At 40.0% G+C, this 21860-nt stretch overlaps 1 protein-coding gene across 1 annotated transcript in view; it reads right to left on the bottom strand.

The window, feature by feature from the left end:
• The window catches only part of IHH (Indian hedgehog signaling molecule), a 432053-nt gene that overhangs the window by 91066 nt on the left and 319127 nt on the right, over positions 1 to 21860 (bottom strand). The window contains exon 2 of the mRNA XM_044075225.1: positions 15446 to 15707. Within this exon, the coding sequence (XP_043931160.1) occupies positions 15446 to 15707 (262 nt within the window). The remainder of the gene's footprint in view (positions 1 to 15445; positions 15708 to 21860) is intronic.

The raw sequence follows: 21860 nt of genomic DNA on the forward strand, positions 1-21860 counted from the left end.
ATCCCACCCAAAACAATCCCTCCCCTACTAAAAACGAATTTTCTCTCTAATATCTATTGTACTATACTCTCCAATCTCAAATATACTATGACCCTCTCCATGCATAATATTTTCCTAACCTATTAATGGCTAGTAGCTATACATTTTGAAATGTTAAACCTACAATTGAGTTTATAGCAAAAATATTCACTTTATGTAAATGTTGAAATTTCTGTATTGAATTATGTCTTTTCATTTTTGTAACATTGTGACAAGCCAATTGCAAATATCATGGAGCTTTTCTGTAAACGTTTAACTAGCTGCATGAACTATGTCCTTTTGTAACATGTGAAATGTAACTTGCAATTATTGTGGAGCTTTTCTCCCCGGGTTTCCACTGAAAACAGGCTCTTCTTGGCCCAATGGACTTCCCTGGTCTCAAACTTACTTTCCCTTCACCTATGACTACTGTTGCAAAGAATCTTTCTGCAATTAATTATATATAAATAGGTGGGAGTAAAATAAAATACATTTTCTTTTTCCTTCTTCCTTCCTACACACCACAGCAAAAACATGGCTGTATGCTGTACATACTTGTGCCTTTATACATGTTTTAAACAACTGCTGCTTTATTTACTTTGCATTTTATGTATATGATGCAGATGCATCCATCTGAATATGAATTTAGGATGTCACACTATTTACATTTCAACAGTGTACTTGTTTTTTTTTTTTTTTTGCTTCTCTGTATCAACAGCTGTATTTTTCTGTATAATTCTACAATCGATATTTGTACATATGATGCAGTACTGTATATATTTCAACTTTGTCGGTTCTGACTGTAGTCTGTCGGTGTCTGTCTGGCCTGGGTCTTAGCTGGAAAGAGCCTCCAGCCTTGGCTTTAGCAACATTTCCTGTAAATATGTTTCATTAAAACTTTCCTTTGACTTGACAAACGTAGTGAAAATGACTGTCACACTATTGTTCAAAACTTGCCAGAAATATTTTAAGAGCAGTTCACCTTATGTGCAAACGAGTGCCCATGTGAGTATGTCTGCGTGAGTACATGATCTGTACAAGTGCATGTACATGCATGCGCGTGCGCACATGCATGTGTGTGTGTGTGTGTGTGTGTGTGTGTGTGTGTGTGTGTGTGTGTGTGTGTGTGTGTGTGCAAGTGTGTGTGCAAGTGTGTGTGTGTGTGTGTGTGTGTGTGTGTGTGTGTGTGTGTGTGTGTGTGTGTGTGTGTGTGTGTGTGTGTGTGTATATGTGTGTTTGTCTGCCTGAGTGGCTGTGTGTCTGTATACCACAGCCAATAGGTAGGATGCTTTAGGATGACATCACAGATTTCCAGGGGAAAGCTATCCTGATGCCACTTATTTATCAAATACCCATAGAGACCATATAGTAAAGCACAGTCGGTTTGCTTCTATGATACATAGCAGGAGGTAGTAGGAGGAGGAATAGAAGGCTGCTGGAGGAAGTCTGGATAACTATCACATGTCAGTGATGTATCTACCTAGGAGTACAACAGCACAACAAAGACTGCAAGTCCTAAACTAGCTCAGTATGTATGGGGTTTATAGGCTGTGCAATGCAAAATCGCATTAACTATAACTGATCTGATGTTTTAGACTATTGTCAACCCCTCACCTTATTTAGGATTATATTTGGGACTATAGATTAAATTACACCTTAGGTTACCAATGTGGATAAAGGATAAACTGTTTCAGTAGAACTCTCAGATCAGCCACAGCTCAACTACTGGGTGCCAGGGACTCACAGAATCATTATATGATCAGGAATAGAGCACTGTGCAGATGACATGTAGACCAAGTCGCAGTTGTCCTTTACAGCTAAATCAGGCAAGTATTTTAATGAGTTTGCTAAGGCCATAAGGTCAGTGCACCAAACATTTGCCACCTGACCACATGTTCCTGCTGCCATTTGAACTCCGTTCAGATCCTCAACTAAACTGCTCCATTTTCTGTAATTCCTGAATCACAGGCTTATTCTGTGTACAACTGGCTTTACAATGATGCTACAGGCCTGCTGAATTAGGTGAGCTTTCTGACTCAGTCTGCAATCACTGTGCTTTTTTTCTGAAATACAACTCAAGCACATTTCCTCCAGACACATAAACAAAGCCAAACAAGGAGGATCTGTCAGTGCTGTCTCCAGTGCTAAAAGGTCCTTTACCCATAAAATCTAAATGTCAATGATGCCCTAGACTCTCTGAGTGCAATCTTTTTTTCCCATCTGCACTGCCATTATTTACTTAACATCACTAAGTCAAGGGCAAAATATTTAAGTGAGTTGCTCCAACTGCATTACATTTGTACAAAAGAAAGCTAATTCATTGACCTGTTTACAGGAAACAAAGTTTGTAACTTTGCAATCACTTCCAGCATTTCCATTACAGATGCTAACTGGTATATATTGAGGCAGGGATTTTTTTTTGCAGATTTATTCAAATACATTATAGTATGTGGTGAGATAGTCTGTTATCCATTAAAGTTGTTCTTTGAAATGTGTGCAGTAACCTGAAGTAGCCAAAAAGCAAAGCAAATACACATGAAAAGTAAAAAGCCCAGACGGATTACACTACAAGCAAGATGAACCACCGAAACAGAAAAGAGAGGCATATGTGGCACCATACTTATGCCAATCTAAGCAACCGATTCACTTAAATTTGACCTAGCATTCCAACACACACCATGATAACCAATTATAAGGTACATATTTATATTAATGCCATTAGCCTTTCCTCTGGTAATCAACTGATTATTTATAATTGTTTGAAGGGGGATTGGCATTTTTATAAATGCACATTTACTATACATTTAGCTGTCATTGCTTCATCTCGCTAGTATTATTCTTATCCAGTAAATCATGCATTAACATTTGGCAGAGGATCTAAGAAGAAGTAATTGCCCCTACCAGGAACAGACAAGTTGTCCAAGGGGTTCACTAAGAGCACAAGGAAGTTGGAGACAAGTTTAGTTCCTACTTTAAGAATCAAATAAATGAAAGACTGTGATAACTATATATATTAAGACCAATCCAATTAACTGTGATGAGCAGGGATGGAGTCAAGATTTTTGGAATTGTACAAAAATTTCCAGACTATTACATTACTCACCTCCATCAAGAAGAAGCTTAACTGCTTGCTTCTATAGTATATTTCATAAATATTAGATTGAAGATATAGCATATATCCCAAAATTATTATATTAGAAGTGTTTAATTGGCTAGCTAGCAATGTAACAAGCATGGATAGCTATAGAGACGATTATTTATTTGTTTTTCACTTGAACTATTTTAATTTCATTTAAGTGCTTGAAGCTGAAACATTTGGTGCCATCATACTGGACACAAGTTTGCCCTTTAAAAAATAATTAGCATAACATGGCTCACACGGTGCATGCTTGCCTACACCTATGATGGTAAGCCGTAACATCTCCCAGATCTCCTCCTCTTGCCTTCCTTTCCAGTTTTATTGTCTCATTGTTTTAAAGTTACTAACTGAACAAAAAGAATAAATCCAGCTCTTTAAAATTTCAGTTTAAAACCGTATTCTGGAACTTTTGCATGAGTCCCATGGTTTTTCACTTTCACAATTTTTATTCAGTTTGCACAAGCCTTTTCCTTTATTTTTAAATGTGGCATTGTTAACTCCATCAACTTGCTGCAAACTATGTGGAATTTCAGTAGTAATCCTCTGCTGGTTTCTGTCCCAAAAATCATATGTGAAGACTGGGGAAAGATGGGTGAAGGCTGCCAGCCTAGTCAAATAGAATTTGATACATAATTCTATCATTTGTATAAATAAATGTAAAATACAGGCTTGTGTTTTTAAATGAAAGAAAACACTGTAAAATGTGAACTTCAAGATTGTTGCAACATTGCCATCTGCTATAAGGAAAATCAAGCCAAACATTTCAAATGTTCTTTGAAGCTACAATTATCTAAAAAAATGGTGCCGAAGTGTCTGTCATTCTTTCTGTTGTCTTAACTTAAGGAATAATTGTTAGAGTACACATGTGAAATGTCTTTTATTCTTGTAGTATGCTGAACAGGTGTTAGCTTGCTAAATAATGCAGTTTGTGGCCTGGGAACTCCAGACTAAGTGTCAAGATGATGTAATGTGAGTACTGGGAAACCTAAGTGTCAAAATGATGTAATTTGGGAGGGCCTTAGCAGAGCTGTTTGTTAGTATTTTTAAATTGAGACTAAAAGCATTTGTCTTGGACCATCAACCCCAGTACTGCTTATGCTCTTTATGTATGTAAGTAGGATTATAGCACTGTGTTTTCTCTTAAGATCAGCTAAAGATTAGAAAGTTTAACTGTTTTTCTTTGACATCAGACCTGTCCTACTGTATTATTTTAAGTTTCTGTGTGATCTCTGAACTCTTAGATATCTCTGTGGTGTAGTAGTATTGTCTTGTGTTTTAATTATTTATTATTAAATATTTTACAAACCTTTACCTGTGGCTGGTTTGTGTAGAGACAAAGTCAACTCTAGACTACATTGCATATTTATAGAGGTTATCGTAATAGGCCACTCTAATAAGCCTTAGACTTAATAGTCACATTACCAATTGGATAATAATATTGCACAGTTTTAATTGGACACCCTTTCAAGGGCCTTTGGGTAGCTGATAATATTAGCTGGTGGTGGCAGAAATTACACTGTATAGTCTGGGTGAAGGGGCACAGCTAGAGAATCTGTGTCAGCCTTTCCCAGGAGTGTCTGTGAAGTTGTATAAATACTTATCTCAAAGTGTGGGTTTGTGTCAGCTACCTGGGCAGGGACACAAAGCACTGGTTGGACAGAGAGGGTGCTGGAGGTTAGCTTGCCAGCTAGGCTGAGATCTGGACCCTATAGCTGTGCCAGTGGGGAGTCTTATTGGAGACCTGGAGAACAAGGGAGCAACCAGCCCCAGACTGACTGTGATCTCTGTGTGCACTTAAGGGAAATTGTACTTTACTGTGTGTATTAGTTATCCTTTCCTCTTCTAGGAGATGACCTCCCTGTTGTTAGTGGTGAGGATTGAGGCTCCTTGATTGCTGGGCCAGAGCACGGTCATCACAACTGGTGGCAGTGGTTGGGATAAGATATCCTCACAAGTGTTTGACAGTGGTGTGGGTAGAGTGAATCCTGTAGCTTATGTACAGTGATCTCTGAAAGTGTTTTGTACTCTAAATCAGCCACACAGAGTATACTCAGAGTTCAGATCACGATTGTTTTATTTCTTTTGTTAGCTTAGTCAGGGTGAGCAGGCAGTATGTCAGCACAGGAGTATGGAAAGCTGACAAGGAGCCAGCTGGTGGAGATGTGCCAGGCTAGGGGACTGGTGCATGGAAACCTGACTAAGGCAGACCTGATTGCAGCCTTGGTTACAGCTGCATCAGAAAACAGCATCCAGGAGGACAATCAGATTGGCAGTGGAGATACAATATCCTCGGAGAATGAACAGCTCAACTTTTCTGTGAAAGACAATCAGACTGGCAGTGGAGATACAATATCCTCGGAGAATGGACAGCTCAACCTTTCTGCAGTGGACTTAAAAATCCAGCTGGAGCTAAAGAGACTTGAGTTGGAGGCCAGGCATTTGGAGATAGAAGCCGAAGAAAAGCAGCATCAGAGGAGGCATGAGAGGGAAATGCTGACTCTTCGCCAGAGTCATGGAGGTAATGGGGAAGGGAGTAACTGGACCACAGAAGCACAACAGGTCAGCAAATTTCTTCTTCCACAATTTAAAGAGGGTGATAATTTTGATAGTTTCATTCACATTTGAAAGGGTATGCAAACAGTATAGTGTTGACCAATGGCTCTGAGTACGGTTCCTGACCCACTTACTCCATGGGAAAGCTGTAACTTGTATATCACAAATGTCTGACTCTGTCTGTTTTGATTATACTGCTGTAAAGAAATGTCTGTTACAATGTTTTAAGCTAACACCTGAAATGTATAGGAAAACGTTTTGTGAACATAGATGCAAGGCAGATGAAAATGTATGTGAATATGTTGTTGAGCAATTATTTTCATAGCTGGGTGAGTCGTTGTCAGATCACCACTTTTGAAGGCCTGGCAGACCTTTTGGTGAGGGAACAAGCCTTTAGCACTTTGCCTGAGGACATGAGGATCTGGTTAGCTGATAGACAATGTGCTACTTCAGATGAGTTGGGGAAGCAGGGAGACCTATACCTGGCAAGCAAGGCAGCTCTGCTCAGGAAGGGGACCCCCAGTACTACTCATGGGTCTAAAGGAACCCATGGTGAGCAGCACAGACTACTCCAACAGAATCTTCCAGTAGCAGGGGAAGTGACTAGTCCAGGTACATGTCCAGGAGCTAGGGTTAAATGTTTTGAATGTAACCAGTGGGGTCATGTGGCATATAGGTGCCCAGGGAGGCAAGGTGGGGAACCAAAGGTGAGGGGCCAGTAAGTGGGAAAGACAAAATGCCAACAGTAAGTTGTCTTGAGACAACAGGGGTATGGAACTACCATCCTGCAGATGTCCTGAGAGAGAACGATTTAGATGAGGCAGTACTATGTACTTATGCAGTTACACGCAGTGAGGCTAGGAGACAAGCATGTAAGTCTGGTAGCCTGAGGGAGACCAAGACAAACTGCATACTTGCAGCCAGGACTGCTGAAGTGGTTACTTCAGGGAGGGAGCTATGCTGTAGCAGTGAGACTGAATGTGAGCCACAGCTGCTTGTGGGTACTGATGTTCCCTTGGACAGGTTAACTGCAAAGGTAGAGGTGAGTAGTAGTACCCAGGCTGACAGTGAGGTACCACTGTCAGAGGATGCCAGACTTCCTGTGGAAGGGGAGCTGGGAAGGGTTACAAGGTGAGAGTTGAGACAGGCTCAGCTCTCAGACCTTACTTTGCAAGGCCTGAGGGAGATAGCTAGGGAGGCACTTGATTCTCAAGGGAAGGGGGGAATCTGTATACTGGGACAAAGGGTTACTATACAGAGAGTGGACCCAGAGGGAGGGCTAGAAGGTGAGAGAGTACAGCAGTTGGTAGTGCCTAGAGCTTTGCAGGTCATATGGGCATAAAACGTACAAAGAGGCGTATTATGCAAAACTTCTACTGGCCTGGAATTTCCAGAGATGTAACAGGGTACTGCAGGACCTGTGAGCAGTGCCAAAAGGTAGGCAAGGCAGGAGACACGGTGAGAGCTCCTTTGATGCCTTTGCCTGTGATTGAGGAGCCATTTCATAGGGTATGGATATTGTGGGTCTTCTGAGTACCCCAAGTTCCACAGGGAAAACATATATCCTAGTGGTAGTGGATTATGCTACACGATACCCTGAGGCAGTGGCTTTGTCCTCCACTGAGGCAGAGAAGGTGGCAAATGCTTTGTTATAGATTTTCAGCAGGAAGGGTTTCCCAAAAGAAATACTGACTGACCGAGGTACCAATTTCATGTCAGACCTGCTGGCTTGTCTGTGGAAGGCCTGTGGGGTGAAGCACATGAAGACCATCCCAGACTAATGGTCTTGTTGAGAGGTTAAACTCTACAATCAAGTCCATGCTATGGGCATTTGCAGATCAGTTTACGAGGTAGTGAGACAAATATTTGCCCCTTCTATTGTTTGCTTACATTGAGGTTCCCCAGGAATCTACAGGTTTTTCTCCCTTTGAGTTGTTGTATGGGCATAGGGTGATGGGACCTCTAGATTTAATTTGAGGTGAGTGGGAAGGTGAGTGTGAGTCTCACAAGGTGTCTGTTGTGGCATACTTCCTAAGCCTCAGGACAAGGCTCAGGGAACTCATGGGCTTGGCCCAGGAGAACCTGGCAGAAGCCCAACAACAGAAAAAGGTGTGGTATAACAGGAATGCTTGAGCTAGAGAATATGCTGTGGGGCAGCAGGTAATGGTTCTCATTTCTGTCAGACACAACAATCTGCAAGCAGCTTGGGAGGGACCCTACAAGGTGATAAGAAAGGTAAGTGATGTTAATTACATGGTGGAAGTGCTAGGCAGATGGCAGGGGCACAAATTGTACCATGTTAACATGATGAAACGTTACCATGATAGGGAGGCCCTTGTGCTGAGTATTTGCAGTGGATTGCAGGAGGAGTCTGAGGGAGATCTGGGGACTGATCTCCTCAGTGAGGCTCGGGCTGACACCTCGGTGGAAGGGGTAGCAATGTTCCAGCAGCTATCTCCTACCCAGGTTCAAAAAATCTGAGCAGTGTTGCAGGAATTTGGGGACGTGTTCACTGGGAAACCAGGAAGCACCCACCTGGTGCAGCACCAGGTGGATAAGGCCTATTAGGCAGGCCCCTTATAGGGTGCCTGAGAGAGTCAAACAGACTCTGAGGGAAGAGGTACAGGAGATGTTGGAACTAGGTGTGATTCAAGAGTCCAACAATCCCTGGGCCTCACCAGTAGTGTTGGTGCCAAAGAAGGATGGCAGCACCAGGTTCTGTGTGGATTACAGGAAATTAAATAGTTACACAGAGTCAGATGCTTACCCCATGCCTAGGACAGATGAGGCCCTAGAGCAGCTAGGTGGGGCTAAGTATCTTACAACCACTGATCTTACGAAGGGTTACTGGCAGGTGCCCTTGACTCCCAGTACTAGAGAGAAGTCAGCCTTTGTGACTCCTTTTGGCTTGTATGAGTTCACAAAGATGCCCTTTGGGATGAAGAATTCCACAGTGACTTTCCAGAGGCTGGTGGATAATATCCTAGCAGGAGCAGGAGGGTTTGCCCTTGCTTACCTGGATGAAATTGCCATCTACAGCCATTCCTGGCCAGAGCACCTTCAGCATGTCAGAGAGGTGCTGGGCAGACTACAGGGGACAGGGTTGACCATTAAGCCGAGCAAATGTGAGGTGGGTATGGCAGCAGTCTCCTACCTAGGACATAGAGTGGGGAGTGGTAAGATAAGGCCAGAACCTGCCAAAGTAGAAGCTATTCAGGCATGGCTTGCACCTGTTACCAAAAAGCAGGTGAGGGCATTCTTAGGGACAACAGGGTACTAGAGAAAGTTCGTCCCTAGTTATAGTACCATAGCTGCTCCCCTCACAGACCTGACAAGAAAGAACAGGACAGATAAGGTAGTGTGGACCCCAGCATGTGAGTAGGCATTTCAGAAGCTTAAAGAAGCATTGGGAGGACCTCCTGTGTTAGCCAGTCCAGATTACAGCAAATAATTTGTTGTGCAGGTGGATGCTTCAAACCATGGGGTGGGGGCTGTACTTAGTCAGATTTCTTTAGAGGGAGAAGAGCACCCAGTGGTTTATCTCAGTCATAGGCTCCAACCCAGGGAGGAATGCTATGCAGCTGTAGAAAAGGAATGTCTAGCTATAGTGTGGGCATTGCAGAAACTTCAGCCTTATCTGTATGGAAGAAAATTCACTGTAATGACAGTTCACAACCCTCTAATATGGTTGTACAGAAACAGTCAGCAAAATGCCAAGTTGCTAAGATGGATGATATGTCAGTGCAGCACCGCAGTGGGAGTAGCAATGCCAATGCAGATGGGCTGTCAAAACAGGGAATGGGGTGAGGTCCCCTCAGATAGACCTAACCCTCTCAAGTGGTGTTTCTCAAGGGTCACTTGAAAAACTAGCTTGAGTTCTCCACAGGGGAAGAGATGTGAAGATTGGGGAAAAATGGACTTAGGCTGCCAACCTAGTTAAATAGAATTTAATACATAATTCTATCATTTGTATAAATAAATGTAAATGTGTTTTTAAATGAAAGAAAACACTGTAAAATGTGAACTTCAGGATTGTTGCAGCATTGCCATCTGCTGTAAGGAAAATCAAGCCAAGCATTTCAAATGTTTTTTGAAGCTACAATTACCTAAAAAAATGGTGCCGAAGCATCTGACTAAACACATTCTTTCTATTGTCTTAACTTAAGGAATAATTGTTAGAGTATACATGTGAAATGTCTTTTATTGTTGTAGTTTCCTGAACAAGTGTTAGCTTGCTAAATAATGCAGTTTGTGGCCTGGAAACTCCAGACTAAGTGTCAAGATGATGTAATGTGAATACTGGGAAAACCTAAGTGTCAAAATTATGTAATTTGGGAGGGTCTTAGCAGAGCTGTTTGTTAGTATTTTAAAAAACTATAGTTCAGTGAGAGACTAAAAGCATTTGTCTTGGACCATCAACCCCAGTACTACTTGGACCATCAACCCCAGTACTGCTTATGCTCTTTATGTATGTAAGTAGGATTATAGCACTGTGTTTTCTCTTAAGATTAGCTAAAGATTAGAAAGTTAGATTAATTGTTTTTCTTTGACATCAGACCTGTCCTACTGTATTATTTTAAGTTTCTGTGTGATCTCTGAACTCTTAGATATCTCTGTGGTGTAGTAGTATTGTCTTGTGTTTTAATTATTTATTATTAAATATTTTAAAAACCTTTACCTGTGGCTGGTTTGTGTAGAGACAAAGTAAACTCTAGAGTAGATTGCATATTTGTAGAGGTTATCATAAAAGGCCACTCTAATAAGCCTTAGACTTAATAGTCACATTACCAATTGGATAATAATATTGCACAGTAATAATTGTACACCCTTTCAAGGGCCTTTGAGTAGCTGATAATATTAGCTGGTGGTGGCAGAAATTACAACCGTATAGTCTGGGTGAAGGGGCACAGCTAGAGAATCTGTGTCAGCCTTTCCCAGGAGTGTCTGTGAAGTTGTATAAATACTTATCTCAAAGTGTGGGTGTGTGTCAGCTACCTGGGCAGGGACACAAAGCACTGGTTGGACAGCGAGGGTGCTGGAAGTTAGCTTGCCAGCTAGGCTGAGATCTGGACCCTATAGCTGTGCCAGTGGGTAGTCTTATTGGGAACCTGGAGAGCAAGGGAGAAACCAGCCCCAGACTGACTGTGATCTCTGTGTGCACTTAAGAGAAGTTGTACTTTACTGTGTGTATTAGTTATCCTTTCCTCTTCTAGGAGATGACCTCCCTGTTGTTAGTGGTGAGGATTGAGGCTCCTTGATTTCTGGGCCAGGGCACGGTCATCACATCATATATCATTGTTTTTGCTTAAACCAAGGAATTTCTGAAAACTGTAACCTACTCATGTAATCACTATAACTTTTAAGTTTGTCTAATATACAGAGAACATGTTGGTTGATGACATGCTTGCACAATCAAGACTTTTGATACATCACATCTTTTCTGACCTTATTGGTCTTAACTGCAATCATGAATTTGTTCAGTCACTAAAAATAAAATATTATCTACAGAATTCCTAACAATGCTCAATTAAAAATTGATTCTAACAGGTCTTTGTCCTGCACAAGTAATTTTCATTATCAAAAACAGAAGGACTTCACTCAACATGTGGGTTAAAATAATGATGCTGCACACAGAAATCACATCAGATACACAAATTAAAATACTCGTCAAATAATACAAACTGTTAACATATTTTTAATGGTTCACTTTAGTACAATTCAAAATAATAAAATTTTCAAAAACATTTCGATAAAAAGCAACTACCACAATTTTAAAATGTGTTTGAATATCATTTTAAACTAAAATATAAAAGAATGCTTACTAGCAATAGTAATAAGCTGGCCAGCTTTTATGTATGTAGAACTTTGGTTACTTGCTTTAGTTGCAAAGTGAAAAGATTTCAGTGCTTCCTAGACACTAACCAAGTCGCTTAACTTCTTGGTGTTTAAATTATACAAGTTCGAACACAGTTCTCTCCTGTAAAAACAGACTTAGAAAATGCAGCTCTAAAAAGCAGCATCTTCTTTTTGAAAGTTTTTCTGTGTGCCCTTCACTGGTGGGTTTATTCTAAGTGTACCCTCCTCTAGTAACAGGTATGTGGTTTTCATTGGTGCCACTTAAGTCAAACATTTTCAGTATTATTCTCCCATGATAATGGCAGTATTCCTGTAGGAGCCATTGAATCTAGATTCTGTGGTAAATACCTTGTCTGCTTCTATTACAGTGATCACCATGCTGAACTCTTATTATATATCTGGAATGGGAACATTTGCATCAAGTCAGCGATTTACCTATATTCAGTAATAGGACATTGAACTGCAGGAGTAGCCTAACCAAGTATAGCCCCTGTTTCCAAGAATATTAGGGTATTAAGTGGGACTAAGTCAACAATTACTGCCCCTGTCTGAGAGGGACACAGGTGAAACGCCCTGGGTGGATTTTCAGTTTCACATCCAGTCATCCAAATTAAGCTTTGAGGTCTTTCCAGTTGCTGCAGGTGCCTGGTAAGGTACATACAAAGGTAGCATTGTACTCTTATTATTGGCCTCATGAGTAAGGAGTACAGGGGGGTTATAATCTCTTTTGTTTTGGATGCAATGCACTTACTTATGAGGTGGGTAATATAGAAAGCCTTTCTTACCATTGTGGAGATGTGGTGGTCAAAGGAAAGGTTGCTGTCAACCATGTGCCCAAATCTCTTACCACTAACTGCATGCTTAGGGTGTTGTTAATAATGTGGTAATCTGCAGGACATCGCCCTTGCTGAAGGGGATGACAATACATTTTTTGCATTGAGTTTTAGCCCATGACTTTGGCACTAGTCGTTTGGCTGTGTAAGTAACTCTTGTAGAATGTTGACATACTTTGGGGACTCAATGACTGCACCCAGTTTGCAATTATCAGCAAACGTTGCCAGCTGTTGGCCTTTTCTTTTAGTCTGTACATCAAAGAAGTAGAGTCCACACAACAGGGGCCCCAGCACAGATCCCTGTGTGCTGGTGGAGGTTGAGTCACTTATTTTGACTATGTGCATTCTATCAGTAAGCCATTTTGCAACTCACCTGACAATATATGGGTTGATCTCCACCTGGGTGAGTTTATCAATGATGCCTGAGTGAGGAATAGTGTCAAAGGCCTTGGTGAGGTCCAGGTAGGCCATATGCACAGATTTGCCTTTGTCCAGGGCTTTTGTGGCTGTCTCAAAGAAGTCTGTCAAGTTCAAGAGGCAGGATCTCCCTTTAATGAAGCCAAACTGGGTTGGGTCGATCATTTGGAGGTCTCCTATGTCTTTGTTGGTAAGGTCCATGATTATTCTTTCCATAGCCTTGCAGATTAGGCTGGTCAGGCTTATGGGTCTATAGTTCCCAGGGTCTGTGGAGGTACCTCCCTTATTTAATGGGATGACAGTTGCTGTTTTCGATTCAGCAGGTACAAAACTAGTGCTTAAAATGTGGTTAAAAATGGTAGCCAGCTGTGCAACTAGTTTCTGTTTTAATCCAGTTAGAATGCAGTCTGGGATATTATCAGGTCCCATAGAAGCTGTGTTTTTGGCTTTGGAGAGAACATTTATGACCTGCTCTTTGGAGATACTAGGTGGAGGGCAGGTCATAGGGATGCTTTGAGGGATATGTGTCAGGGACAGGGGGGAGAAGTTTTTTAGCAGGTTGGCTATTTCTGCAAGTTTAGTATATGTGGTCCATTAGCAACCAGTTCTTCTCAAATCTGGGTTTTTCCTTTAAGGTTTCTGATGTAGTTAAAGAAGGGCTTATGGTTACCCTTAGTGATGGAGGCTAATTTGGATTCATAGCTAGCTTTAGAATACCGTATGAGGTATCTCATTTGCTTATTTAAGCCAAGGAGGGAATGCTTCCAATCCAAAACCATTCCTTCCTGCTCTTGGACAGCAATTTTTTCTCTTATTGTATAGCCTGTTAATGGTGGATGTCCACCAGGCAGGCTTGTACTTTCTTGAGGATCTTGTTTTGATCCTATCAGGTGCAGATGAGTCAATACATTTGTATAGATGCTTACACAAGGCATTGGTGTAAATCCCAGTATAGCTGTCCATGCCATCAGTGAGGGCAGAGGCTACGAAGCTATTAATGCCATCATATATTAGGTTGTAAATGGCGTTGGAGAAGTTTTTTAGTCTATTTGCTGCTAATGGGGGTCATATGTTATTGTTACTTCTAATGAGACTAATTTATAATCAGACCTCATTAGGGAGGGCCACACACATGGGGTGGTGCAACGATCACTAGATTCAGAATGTTTGGGCCTCTTGTGGGGGTGACAACCAACTGATCCAGGGATTGGATATGATGAAGTCCAAGAACCTTTGGGCAAGTGTATTAGTACATGTATAATTTACCCAATCTACTGATGGGCTGTTAAATTCACATAAAACCAGGGTGTTTGGTTGTATCTTGAGTGATTAAAGTAGATCCAAGTATGCAGTGTGGGTATCCTGGTTCATGGAGGGGCTCCTATAACTGGCAATAACTTGGAGAGGGGTCTTACCTACAGTCATTTGGATCTGGATTAGTTGAAGGGAATCATTTTGTTTAACCAATCTAGAGGTGTATTTATCTTTGATGAATATTAATACTCCACTTCCTTTAGTTCCCACATTTTCAGTTTGTGGTGTGAATGTGTGGAAGACACATTATAAGCCAGTATGGCCAGGGTACTTTCAGAGGCCTTAAACTGAATCTCTGTGACTGCACAGATGTCAGCATCTTTTAGAATGAGGGCTGCTTCCAGTGAATGCAGTTTTAAGTTTAGACTCCTAGCATTTAGCAGCATAACCTTGAGGTTGCTTTTTGAAGATATTTTTACATCAGGAATTTTGTTGTGACATTGCCTAAAAAAGGCATTATGGTGGAGGCAACAGCCTTAGCCAGTAACCAAACTCCCAGAGATGACAGATGAAGACCATCTCTGGTAAAGAAGCATGGTCTATCTACCATGTCATCCCAGACTGACAGGTACTGGATCCCCTTAGAATGACACCAGAAACTAAGCCAATTGTTGAAGTCAATAATTTTTTGTTTATATTGTGGTATCATCCTAGGTGATATGCTGCTCAAGGCCAGGGACACACTTGCATGAAACAGATGTTCAGAGAGATGAGTGACATCTGTCTTCATATAGTCCAGTGAGGTACATCTCAAGTCATTCACACCAACATGAACTATGATGGAGTTATAATGGTACTTGTTGTGCAGAGACTTGGGTGCATGTGCATTCTGGCAGATCTTGGCATCCTACAGACAACTGACTGTAACCTTCTGCTTGTCCAGCCTGGTGAGTAGGACATCTATCTGTCTCACTATAGAGTCACCTATGACCAAAAAATTTGGTTTAGTTGTGCTTTGCCTAAAGAGCTTGTTTGGTGATTCAATTGTGCATTTGGTTTTTATGTGTACTGAGCGCTTAGGTGCTGTATTAGGTGTAGCATGTTTGTGTTTCGGAGGTCTCTGGTGTTTAGGTAAATTTCTGGTGAGTACCTCAAAAAGTACTATTAGAAACTGCACAGAGAATAATAAACTCAAAATTGGTCAAAACAAAAGTTAACCGTTGTTAATAATTAATTCTTCCTTAATTTGATGTTAAGACATATAAGGTGCATGTAATATGAGTCAGTACTAATCATGGTTGCTAAAGGTTATTAGTAAGCAATAATTTCTTGCACAGCTATCTACAATTTGGAAAATTGAAGGTCCAGAGCTCACCTGATTTCACAGAACAATGAATATGAGCTTTTGACTCGTAGTAAACCCAGTCAAAGCCAGCCTCCACTGCCAGACGGGCCAACATTCCATATTTATTACGGTCCCGGTCAGATGTAGTGATGTCCACAGCTCTGCCTTCATAGTGTAATGAGTCATTTGGCTGGTTCCCATCTTCATCCCAGCCTTCTGTCACTCGAAGTTTCACCCCAGGCCACTGGTTCATCACAGAGATTGCAAGGGCATTAAGCTTGTCTTTACAGCGCTGCAAACAGTAACATAGAAACAGATATACCATGAGAAAGGCAACCACTCCATAAAACATGATCTCTTCCTAACCACTTTATATTACTGGTCAGGTTTGCATGAAAAAGCAACACTGACAGAATTTATAGGTCATGTAATATGCATTCTAATTTAATTTGTACATGTAGCCCTCTTTGGCTTTTATTCACTTTATAAATATCAGTTTTCAAAATGAGGAATGTTGTTTCTCCAACAGTTGTGATGAAATACAAACCAATGAATTAAAATAATAGACAAAAGTCAATAATGAAGCAGTAAAACTAGAACTACACTATATATCTATTACTATTTTGGATTCTAAAATAAGGTTTATTCCATCCATCCTCAACCCCTTCTCCCGTTTTGCACATGGGGTCAGGTAGGGTGTTACTTCTACAGTGACAATCATCTCAAGCCAAGGTTTACACCACCAGGTGGCTATCCCTGTTGCAGAAATTCATTTGCACCACTCAGTCCCACCCACACTCTCATCTACAGCCAATTTAGAGCGTCCAATCCACTTGCTGCATGTCTTTGGAAGGAAACTGGTGCACCAGCAGGAAACCCACATGACCACAGTAAGGACATGCAGACACTGCATAGAAGGCACCCCCAGCCAAGAATCAAACCAGAGAACCTCTTGCTGTGAAGCAAGAATGCTAACCACTGCACCACCACAGCCACCACTAAAACTACATTTATTAGTAAATGTAAAAAGACTAGGCTTCCCTGCACATGCTCAAGGTAAAATTGCTAGAGTATCAGGAGCCCATACAAAAAAATACAAGGCATAACGCTGAACATTTTCTTCTCATAGGAAATCATTGCCAGTGTGATTTTAAATTGTGCTCCTGCAATAACTCACTTCTTTTGGCAATGATATGCTTTCCTCCTTTTTTGAGTTGGTAGAGCCATGGAGTTGGTATATATAATTTGGGGGGGGGGGGTGCAGGGACACTTGCCCCATGGCAAAAAAAACAAGAAAAAAGGGTGTCTTCAGCCTTTTGGATTTTGGGATTTTTTTCATCCCTTTTGAATGTCATCTTTCAGGAGGTCAGTGTTTCATAGTAGAATCAAAAGATTTCACCCATTTCTGAAAGTTTCCTCAAATATAAAAACATAACCTTGTCATCTTGGGCAGCAGAACTTGAAATAAAAATTTCTAGTAAAGCCTCTACAAAAATCAAGAAGTTTGACAGCACCAAATAAGTACTGCCCCATACACACTTAAAATATCCACTTTGTTGTAGAAAGTATTTAGAATATGATAAGATAATATTACTACTTGTTATAAATAGCCAAATACTCGCCACTATTATTTTCATATTTGTATATTTAGCATGTAATTTTATATGCACTAATACATTTCATGAATAGCAATTTTAGCAGTGAATTTACAGAATAAATGGCAGGATATATTAAACATGATAGAACGATTAATTATAAAATGTTTATTAACTAATAAACCAAAATTGTGAGGTTTGGAGAAAGGTGAAGTGCATAATTGGAGTGTATCTGGTAAAAGCCCAAAAGGCAGGGTGAAAGTTTATCCATTTATAACAATACAGTTTTTAAGTGGTGGAGCCATTTAATTTATACACACTTTGGTATATGCAGTCTGGTGGTACATTACAGTGTTCCTGCTGTACACCACATAGCACAACATATGCAGTCGGGTGTTTTGTAAAAACTGCCTGACATTTTATGTGTAAGGCTCCCTTCTGCCAGTAACATTCATCATTTATGTACCAACTCTCAGAGGTGTATTTTTGTGTTTATATAACCGGTAATTATCAATAAATAATAATTATGAAAAACAATCTGTTCCTGCATTGCTTGATAAATAAGTGATCCAGAAAAAAAATGTCAACAAAATTTTTGTAGCTGTCAAAGATGAATAATCTCTGCAAGCCAGCAAGCGTATATAAAGTTTATGCCTTTACTTTAAAAAAAAATCTTACAGAAGTTCTAAATTATTGATGGAATACAGTATTGTGGCAGTTTATCATCATACAATTTCAACAATATCACTGTGGAATACAGGAATATAATTTCAACATTTTCTGAGTACTCCACCCCTCCTCCAAGAAAACAGAACATTTTTCAGCATTGCAGCGGGTATCAAAATGTAGAATATTTCACAGCTGTTACTGCCTGAGTTTTACAACCATTTTCCAAATATCAGTTACTTTGTTGAAGGTAGAGTTTGTAGTCTAAAAATTTGAATAATCTTGTTTAATAAACTGATGTACATCAAGGCACTGAACAATGGAACAATGAATTAAAGTGCAATGCATTTGAGAATGCAATTTAAAGGACCCCATGATTAGAAACTATTATGTTTATACCATACTTTGTGCCCTTTCATGCAGTGGTAACATTATTACTTCAGTCTACCCTCTAGATGCTTTTGTATTTCATAAGTTATTCTACCCCAAATCGTCTTGGGGGCTTCAATGTAAACTCAATTTTGTTTTTCCCGCTAGAGGTTCTCCCACAGTGCCTATTCTGTCTCCACAGTTTGACATGTTTTGCCCTTCTTTTTCCTTTATGATGTTCTTTCCTTTCAGTTGTTTGAACTACTGCTTAGCTTAATTTTTTAGCTGGTATTCTTATATATTTAATCAGTGACTCATTAGATTTATGTTCTTTGCCATCATCAAAATAAATCTGCACAGGCCTTTTTTGTTTCAGCTGCTTAACATACTTAAATGATCTGATTTCTGAAATATTAAAATTTTCTATTGTTAAAATGTCTTACCCTACTTGTTCATTCTATCATCCAGACATGTCAGTTTTTTTACCTAGTCATTCAGTTATGACAGAAGAAGTGGTTTGTCACAGTAAGCCTGCAACTCCATCATTTTGTGGGGGGGAAGATGGGAGTGTTAACTATGTATGCTTATTCTAAGCCAAAATTCTTAAAAGTAATGGGCAACATGACTCGAGAACATGAATAAATACAGGAGATTTTATTTCATGCAAACACAACCTGGTGTGTACTGGGAAAGCTAATTAACATGTATTCAAAGTAAAATGAGAGACAGCTAAGGCATGCTTTACTTGCATGTGTCAGTGTAAGGATTGTTTTCTGGGGAGAATAATACACCTGCGGATCAGAGCAAGTATTGATTAGGGTGTTGTTGTCCTTTAATGCTTGTTTTATGTATTATCTGAATGCAAGAGACTGAATCTTTATTGTGATCTACAGGAATTCTTCAAATCTCTTTTGAGTTCTTACAGTACAATGCTCACTAATACTAATGTCAATCATGTATTTGATGCAGACAGTGACATGCTGCAGTCTGTGACCCACCTGGGCATCTCTGGAACCTGATAATTGAGCTGCCAATTTGCTAGCAACAGGCTCTGACAGAGGCACATTTGCAGGTGCCTATGGGTACCGTGGACCAGAAAAAGCACTATGAAAGCAAAGAAAAAAATGAGAGCTTTTTTACGTGTTTTCTAGCTCACTATATCAAACAGGTTCGGTTACAATAAACTCTCAGTTAGCTGGAACTCAAGCAACCAGAAAAAAAAAAATCGAAGAAATAAAGTATAATTTTCATTTGTTGCACTTTCTGCCCCCCCCCCCTCCCCCTGCAGAAATATACCTTAAGTTGTTAGAGTCTTAGAGTTTTGAAAAGGAAGATAGGAATACATTTCCTCTCTCCTCAACCTAAGAACAAGTCAAACCAAACATAGTATAGAGTACAGTATTAGTCAGGCCTATGTTTAATAGTAATTCTCAAGCAACCAGAAACTACAGTTTTCTAGCATCTACCAATCCCCATGGGTGCTGGTTAACTGAGAGTTTACTGTATTTCCTAACATTTCAACCTAAAAAGGTTTCAATAATTGTTGCTAGGGGGCCTACACCTGTAAGTAACTAGACATTTTTATTTAGTGAAATTCTTTCAAGGACCAACAAGTAGCAATATTTATGCCTTAATTTTTCTGCAAGGTAGCATTTCTGTAGTGAGAGTATATATTCTGTTTCCACTTTGACAGCTTCAGTATTTACTTCTTGATATTTTATGTGGCACAAAATTGTTGTAGAAGAATAATTGTAATGCAAATATTTCATCTTAGGCAGTGGTATTTGTCCTAATGCAGCTTCAACTTTTGATTGAATATCTTGAACAGTTGTATTAAATAGCTCAGACAATCACATGTAAAATGTTTCTTTCAGAGAGTATGTGAAATTAATATCAAAAATGCACAACCACGTCTACTGACTGATTACCACGAGATTAAATAGTTCATAGCTGAACAGTCTGCATATTAAATGCATGAATAGCAAATGGCATTGAGAAGAATACATGCAGTGAAATAATTCCTCCAAATGATGTGAGCCTTTAGGACAGAATAGTACATTATTTCGTAAAAGAATAACTTTAGATGGAATGCTACTGATAAGAAACATCTGAGGCAAAAACCAGAATGCAAAACTAGTTCCAAAATCGTACTCAGAAGAATGCAACATATTTAATCATGAAAACATACACAGAAATCTGGAATCTAATGGTTCATATCTGCCACTTGGTTCACAAATCTACTGATAATTCTATCCAAACAATTAAGGGTTTTTAATTAGTCTGCAGGATATAATACTTTTCCTCTTCTCACCTCTGCGAACACTAGCAGTGGTACAGCAGTTAACTACTGTTTCCTCTCACAGTGTTTATGTCCCCGTCGTGGTTCTCAGCTGAGGTGCCTTCTCTGCAGAGTTTTCATGTCTTAACTGTGTTTGCATGGATTTTTCTGGGTGCTCTGGTTTCATCCCACATCCAAAGACATTCCTGTAAATTGCCTACAGGTGTGTGTGTGTGTGTGTGTGTGTGTGTGTGTGTGTGTGTGTGTGTGTGTGTGTGTGTGTGTGTGTGTGTCTGCGCGTGTGTGTGTGTGTGTGTGTGTGTGTGTGTGTGTGTGTGTGTGTGTGTGTGTGTGTGTGTGTGTGTGTGTGTGTGTGTTGTATGACAGTCATTCTGCATGTGTGTGTGTAATGTCATGGGATGGCTTCCTCTTCAGAATTTAAGTTCAGGATCAATTCCTTTGCCTTGTGCCCAATGAGTGCTAGGATAGGCTTCAGTTCTCCCGCAAAGATGAACTGAAGTAGGTGTGTTATTTGAGAGTGGATGAATGCCAAATAGCTCTTGACTTCTAATGCTTCTTTCATTAATAACATTGTATTAGAAGCACTATTTCCTGAGACCACTATTTTGTCAGTGAAGAAATGCCTTCTTTATTAAACAGCACACTTTAGCACAGAATACAAACAAATTACCTGTACCTAAACCCTCAGCTGTTCACTAAACTACAAATTTTATGATGGTTGCTGTGACTATTGCCACAACTTTATTAACTTTACTTAGTGTGTAACTACATAGCTATAGTTTCTGAACTTTATCTGTTATTATTGTACTAGTATAAAAATTAAATGGATTTTTTCTGTATGGTTTTTTACCAACTGTAGAACTATGTTATCTCTTGATTGTCTCCCTGGCCCACCTTCTAAAAGAGGTGGGTTCACCCCTCAGACTTTCTGGTAATGAAAAGCAAATAAACAAATAAATATAACAGAGTTACTTCCCAGACAATATTCCTACAGACAGTCTTCTCCATCCAATGCTGTCAGGTCACATCTGACTCCTATAGTGACTCCATGAACATCTAACAGCATCCAAACAGTTTACTAGGAAAGTAGGGAATGGAAGTAGATTTCCATGCAACTTTTATATCACGCACAATTTAGATTCAGAGACACTAATCCACCTACTACGTATCTTCTGGGTGTGGCAGAAAATCAGAGTACATACATACAAACAGAGGTACAATATACAGACGCCCCACAGAAGATACCCTAACAGAGAACCTCTTACTGTGAGGTGGCAATACTATTTCCTGCACCACTGTGCCAGCCAGCTAGTTTCTTACAGTTGACAAAAACATGTCTTTTCACCCCTTTACTGTGCACTCTGACCCAAAAGGTGAATACAATATATGTTGTCTTCAAAGCCCTGACACTTGAAATACATTTTAACACAACTGAAGCATTATGTAACACTGACACCATAAATGACATATTCTTTGTTCACCTTTCTTCATTTTATATCAGTTATCCAGTCATTCC

This window comes from Protopterus annectens, chromosome 6.part0 (assembly GCF_019279795.1).
Source record: "Protopterus annectens isolate FY-2018-M chromosome 6.part0, PAN1.0, whole genome shotgun sequence".
Lineage (NCBI taxonomy): Eukaryota > Metazoa > Chordata > Ceratodontiformes > Protopteridae > Protopterus > Protopterus annectens.